A 7195-nucleotide genomic window follows, 5' to 3' on the forward strand; every position below is an offset into this window, starting at 1 on the left:
TTTGATACACATGCAACCGACGGAGGGTTAAGAAAGGACAGTTAAGATTTGATTTTACGTAGTGCCTCTGTATATTTACTTATACGTATTTCATACTACGAATAATTATCAGAGCGACTTTTTCAGAAGCGCTTAACGTAAAAACAAATCTTTTCCGTTAAAAGAAGCAACAATAAAATGGCCTCAATTTGGACGCTATAGCGACATCTCAAAAGAAGAAATCCAAAGATTTCTATCGACGAAACTAAAATTCAGATTTTTGCTTAAATCTGTACCTTCTATAAATTTACAAGGCAGAACAGATGATGCTAAAGACATAAGAGAAATATGGAGAATCTAAAAGTTGCATTCTACATCAAAAACATGTCTCCCATCTAAGGAAAAATTTTTGGCAAATTGGTTTCTCGTACCAAGTTAATTGTAAAGAGTAGACTGAACTAAAAGTAAGGGCACTTAAGAGTTTATTTCACATTATAGTGCTTCTGTATATTCGGTTATACGTATTTCATCCTAGCAGGAATTAACAGAGCGACTAGTACAGAAACTCTAAACATAAAAACAAATCTTTTCCATCCAAAGAAGCAACATATCAAATGGTAATATATCCCAATAGACCAATTCCAAGTAATTCAACTATTCAAAAGATTTAAAAAAAAAAATTAAAATACTGAGACCGTGATTCCTAATAATAATTGTACCTATACAAACAATACTGCTGAAATATCAAGAATTTAGAAAATAAAAACGAAATCAATGTATTAACAGCAGTAGTTAAAAATTATACAATAAGTTCTGAAACCATTTCACTCCAGTTTGACATTTCTAATTCCACAGCCTTAAAAATTTTAAAAAGAAATAAATTCCGTTCGTATATTTTTAAATCTCATCAAGAACTAAGAGAAGATGCTAAGACCATTTAAAAAAAAATTGTTTAGCAATGAATGTACGTTTATAATAAATATTGAATAAAATGTTCAAAATCATAGTATTTGACAGACAATAAATAAAATTTAAATTTAGAAAATTTTTCTGGACTTGATACAAAAAGAAATTTTACCAAGATTTGTAAAAGTAACTCTAGATGAAAAAGAAATTTGGTTCTAATTGAATTTGAGAAGAAATTTGAGAAATTCTTAAAAAAAAATTATACTAATTATCTGAATGAAAATCTCCCTCTCCAATGGAGCTACAGCTTAAATCGAACCTTGTCAACAAATTACGCCTCCAACCTTGCGGACCCCGCGCCAATCTTCTCCAGGTTCTCACGTCTAGCATATTTTGCGCGTCCGCTGTCACTTTTTCCGTGGCCTTCCTTTTGGTCTTGCGCCTTGCATTTTATTATCTAGGGCTGTTGTTTGTTTTGTTCTTTTTCTTAGATATGATCTGATGATTTATCTATTCGTAATGTGAAAAATTCTTATAATAAAATTATACAAAATGAATTTCAAGATCTGACTTTTTTATTCTCGCTTGACACACACAGAGATGATACAGATTAATTATTAGTTGCTATTGGCAACCTTGACATTTCCCCTTTTTAATAATTATGCAGCCACTATCTTGAACATGCCCCCCACCTTGAAAGGATCGCTTTCAATTTAACAGGTAAGCAAGTAAATGAGGAAATGCATTACATGCAATAAAAAATAAACAAATACATCTTCAATAATTATTATAAACTTTTAAGTTTAAAAATCAAACAAATGTTCTTTAACTAAGACGCATTAACAGTTCTAGAACTTAAGACGTGATTGCACCTTCACTTTGATCACTAGGAACCGGAAGTGGACAAATGTTTGTAACAGCTCGCTTTATAAGTCCTTTTGAAGTTCTTATGGTAACCACTCGTGTAACTCCATCAGCGCCGGGATGCAAAACTTCTACGCGCCCAAGACACCAGTTTAAAGGAGGTAAATTTCTTTCTTCGATGAGGACGAGTGTGTCAGTCTGAATTTTAGATTGGTTGACTTTCCATTTCTTCCGTTCTTGCAATTCGGAGATGTATTCCAGAGACCAACGTTTCCAAAAATGATGGCGAAGTTGCTGCAACTGCTGGAATCTAGACAAACTGGTAATGGATGAATTTGATAAATTTATTTCTGGAACGGAATCCATGGCTCTTCCAATGAGGAAGTGAGCTGGTGTCAAAGGCAAAAGATCAGAAGGGTTAAAAGACAATGCACTCAAAGGACGAGAATTTAATACTCCTTCAATCTGAGTTAGTAATGTAACAAATCTTTCATAATCTAATTTCGTATCTGTCATAACTCGTTTGAGGTTAGCCTTCACCGATTTGACTCCAGCCTCCCAGAGACCGCCAAAATGAGGAGAATGAGCCGGTATGAACTTCCAGTTTATATCAGATTTAGCACACATATCAGGGAATTTATTACCATTGGTTTTCAAAAATTTACCCAATTCCAACAAATAATTGTTGGCACCCACAAATGTGGTTCCATTATCACTCATCATCTGACATGGTTTGCCCCTTCTAGCTATAAATCGTTTTATTGCCGCCATAAAGGCTTCGGTGGAAAGATCCGTTACCACCTCTAAATGAATGGCCTTTGTCGATAGGCAAACAAATAAACTAATATAACCTTTATATGAAGAAGCACCCCTATGACGACTAGTTCTGAGGGCAAATGGACCAGCATAATCAACTCCTGTAACAGCAAATGGAAATAAGGGGGTGACTCTTGATTGGGGAAGATCTCCCATGATGGGATTAACTTGATCGGGATTGAAGCGAAAGCAACGCAAGCATTCGCGAACCGTTCTCCTAGCCAATGATTTTCCATGTAAAGGCCAATATTTCTCACGCACGTGAGCTAGGAGATGTTGAGGTCCTGCATGGCACAGCTTGAAATGCTCTTGACGGAAAAACAGAATAGTAAACTTATGATTAGATTGAATTAGAATAGGATGTTTCTTTTGATAAGAAAAGTTTGAATTACTTAATCTACCACCGACCCTGAGTAATCCTTCTGGATCTAAAAAGGGATTAAGTGATAAGATTCTGCTTTTAGAAGAAACTGCATTACCTCTTCTTAAGCACTGAATCTCAAATGGGAAACCTTCAGCTTGTACCAACTTAACTAGAGTAAGGGTAGAATTGTTAATCTCCTGCGTGGTTAAATGCCCCAAAACACGAGTGGCCTTGTTCTTTCGTTGAGAATTGTAGTAGAAACGCAAAGAGTAAGCCACTGACCTTACCAAGGTTGAAAAACTCAAATATTTTTCAAAATCAAATAATGGAGTAGACGAAATTATCATAAATTGGTTGCTAATAGTTTTAAACTCTGGAAGTTTTTCTTTATCAAAAGATACTTGAACTGGCCAAGTTTCAGGAGAATCTAGCAAGAATGATGGGCCGTGCCACCAAAATGAACAAGAGCTTAGAACCTGAGGTTCAATTCCTCGAGAGAGTAAATCAGCAGGGTTGCAATCCGTAGGTACATGTCTCCAATTTTCGGGATCTGTGTTGGACTGAATTTCTGAAACACGATTACCGAATGACGATGACGAAGTTTTTATCCAGCCCAAGGTAATTGTTGAGTCAGACCACAGAAAAATCTTATTGAACTGAATATTCAAAGAAGTAATAACCATTTTAGAAAGACGTGATAAGATCAAAGCTCCGCTAAGTTCCAGGCGAGGTATGCTCAGCTTCTTTACAGGTGCTACTTTGCTTTTAGCACAAAGTAAATTTATAAAAATGTTACCCTTTTTATCAACACTGCGAATATATATGGCTGCGCCATAAGCAACTTCGCTTGCGTCACAGAATCCGTGCATTTCAATAAGAACAGAATTAGGGAGAACTACATTTCTTTGAATTTGCAATTTATTCAACTCATGCAACTGATCTCTGAAAGATAACCACTCAGACTGAATATGCAATGGCACTCCTTCATCCCAGTCTAACTTCTCTAACCAAAGGAGTTGCATAAGGATTTTGACTTAAATGATTGATGGACTTAAGAGACCTAAAGGGTCGGATATTTGAGCAATACCAGAAAGTATTGATCTTTTAGTGATAATTTTGGGAGTAACATTTGAATCAATAGAATAGGACAATGAATCTAAACTAGGGCACCATTGTAACCCAAGTGTCTTTGTGTTTTCATTGGCACCAAAAAGGAAGGGAGTGTCTAATGAAATAGATTCCTGGATGGACTTAAGAAATGAAGAATTGTTTGACGTCCACTTTCTAAGTGGAAAGCAACCTTTTGAAAGAATTTCAGAGACTTGTTTACAATTAAGGATTAAGTCCTCTAACGAATCAGAACCAGTTAACAAGTCGTCAACATAGAAGTCTTCAGCTATGATTTTAGAAGCTTGAGGGAATGTATCAGAATGCTCTAATGATAGCTGATAGAGACATCTAGTGGCTAGATAACTACTTGACGTAGAGCCATAAGTAACTGTATTTAATTCATATGAATGAAGAGGATCTTTCGGATGATTTCTCCATAAGATTCTTTGGAGACACCGTTGAGTATCATCAATAAGAATTTGGCGGTACATTTTGGCAATGTCCGCAGATGCAACAAATGGATACCTTCTAAATCTCAACAGGATAGATATCAAATCATTCTGCATGACGGGACCTACCATCTGAAGATCGTTGAGCGAATGACCAGATGATGACGGACAGGAACCATCGAACACTACTCTGAGTTTTGTAGTGAGACTGTCCTGCTTCATCACCCCGTGATGAGGAAAGTAATAACTATGTACTGGCAAAGTAAAATCAGTAACTCTTGACATGTGGCCTAAAGACAAGTATTCCTCCATAAATGCAACATACTGCTCCTTCATGATAGGATCATTAAGAAGCCTTTTTTCTAAGCTATATAACCTTCTTTGAGCTATTGATCTGGATTCCCCCAAAGAGTCAATCTGTGACTTAAAAGGAATGGACACAATGAACCGACCATCCAAATTTCTCCTAAAGGTTGATTTGAAGTGCTCCTCGCACAATAACTCTTCTGGAGACTGAAATTTAGTACCTGAGCACTCCTCAATCTCCCAAAACCTAGAAAGGTCGTCAGTTTCGATATTGTGTGATAATCCACATATGGTAGATTGCTGACTATTCACCCTGGTATTTATTAAAGGACCAGAAATGATCCACCCTAATCTAGTTTTCTGAAGTATGGGTTTTTCAGGACCTAACTTGACCTGACCCACACATAGCAGGTCCCAAAAAATACTAGCATCGATCAGAATATTTACTTCCGAAGGAGTATGAAAATTTGGGTCTGATAAACGAATATTTGCAGGTATGGGCAACGAAGATGCATCAATTTGACAAACTGGAAGTTGTCCACATATTTGTGGAACGATTAAACACTCTAGGGGGAAAGAATATATAGATTGTAAAGAGTTAATAACAATATTACATTTGTGATTTATTTTAGAAGAAACATGAGCGATACCCACTACAGAAATGTTAACCTGCTCCCTTGAAATACCCAGCAAATCAACTAAACTTGATGTGATAAAATTAGATTGAGCTCCACTATCTAAAAGAGCTCTACAATTATGAGCAACCCCTAAATGGTCACGAACTTGGACAACAACCGTTGATATAAGGATTTGTTGATTTTGAGAAGTATTAGAAAGTGTCTGAGGGCTACTCTGAGAAGCAACTACTTGATCATTAAACTGAGACAATGGATTTAGTGGATTTTCAATAAATTCATGGAGAAGAGTATGATGTTTCTGGTTACATTTCTTACATTCGCCATATTTGCACGTAGCTTGTTGATGTCCAGAATGCAGACAATTCAAGCATAATTTAAATCTACGTACTTTATTGATACGGGCAGGAATGTCTAATGAATGAAATTGACTACAGTGAACCAGTTTGTGTTGCTGGTTGCATAAAGGACAAGAAAGAAAAGAAGATTTTGTACTTACAAGAGCCTTAGTACTGTTGTGTCTGAATTTGACATGATTATTGACAGAAGTCCCTTGAATATTGGGTTTATTTAGATTATATCTTTCTAGAGTATCTGCCTTCGTTTTTAGGAAATATATGAGGTCCGAAACTTGACTGACTTTACCATTGTTGGCCTTCTCCCATTCTTTTACAGATTCAGAATCTAATTTTTCCAAAAGAATATATTTGAGAAGGGCATCCCAATGTTCGACTGGTTGTTTTAATGCCTCCAAAGCTCTAAGATTGCTACAAAATTTATCAATTAAATTTCTGATTGAAAATGAACCTTCTTTATTGATTGCCTTTAAATTGAAGATGGCTTTAATATGGTTATGCAACAACAATTCCTTGTTAAAATATCTCTCAACCAAAAGATTCCATGTAACAGTAAAATTAGAAGCAGAGAGAGGTATAGAAGCAATGACTCTCTCAGCAGAACCTGTTATGCATGCTCTTAAATAATGTAATTTTTGTATTTCAGATATACTATTATTTTTTATAACTAACGAATAAAATAAGTCATGAAAATCTAACCATTCTTCTATGTTGCCACTGAATTTTGGCAATTCAATAGAAGGAAGTTTTATATTGGAGGTTGTATATGTATGATTGGATGCAAAATGTTCACTAGTAGGACTAGATGTACTGGAGGCACTAGCTAAGGTTGTTGTCAACAGTTGTTTTGCCTTAATTATAACTGAATAAAATGATGTTTCGAACGTTTCTCTGTAATTTATTTCTTCCTCAGTTATTGCGTCCAGTAAACTTTCTATTTTTAATTGGGTTTCTTGATATTGAGTATGAATACTATTCGCGTTTTCGATGCGCAATTCAATTTCAGCGCGAGTTGGCTCATTCATCTCACCGTGGGTTGAGTCCCTATCAATGAATTTAATAAATGAGGTTAATCGCGCTTTAAGAGATGCTCTTATCTTTTTTAACGTAGGCAAATCCCCCATTTTAATTCAAATTTAAATGTTTTAACTATTATGTGTCAAAGTAAACTAATAATGAACAATAAATTTCAAGATTGAAGAAGTCTAAGTTAGGAAATTGAAATGAAAGGCAGATAAGTAAGGAACAAAAGCTCACTTCCCTGATTTTTGATGATTCGATGTCCCGTCCAGTGAAATCGTCAGTATGTGTTCAATCGGATTGTATACTTGACTTGAAGCCTGGGGCAAAGGAGCACTCGATGTATTTCTGCGACTGTCTCGTTCAACGTTGTCGGCTGATCTTGTAGGT

General features: G+C 35.7%; 2 protein-coding genes across 2 annotated transcripts; both read right to left on the bottom strand.

Moving 5' to 3' along the window:
* Positions 1-1740: 1740 nt before the first annotated feature.
* On the bottom strand, positions 1741-3951 carry LOC140433725 (uncharacterized). Its single transcript, XM_072521703.1, has one exon. It carries the CDS (start codon positions 3949-3951, stop codon positions 1741-1743), a length of 2211 nt encoding a protein of 736 aa, XP_072377804.1.
* A 12-nt stretch (positions 3952-3963) lies between these two features.
* On the bottom strand, positions 3964-6909 carry LOC140433728 (uncharacterized). Its single transcript, XM_072521704.1, has 2 exons — positions 6485-6909; positions 3964-6196 (listed from the first exon to the last, which is right to left on the bottom strand). Exons 1-2 carry the CDS (start codon positions 6907-6909, stop codon positions 3964-3966), a joined length of 2658 nt encoding a protein of 885 aa, XP_072377805.1.
* Between the last annotated feature and the right edge of the window lie 286 nt (positions 6910-7195).

This window comes from Diabrotica undecimpunctata, chromosome 2 (assembly GCF_040954645.1).
Source record: "Diabrotica undecimpunctata isolate CICGRU chromosome 2, icDiaUnde3, whole genome shotgun sequence".
NCBI classification, from domain to species: domain Eukaryota; kingdom Metazoa; phylum Arthropoda; class Insecta; order Coleoptera; family Chrysomelidae; genus Diabrotica; species Diabrotica undecimpunctata.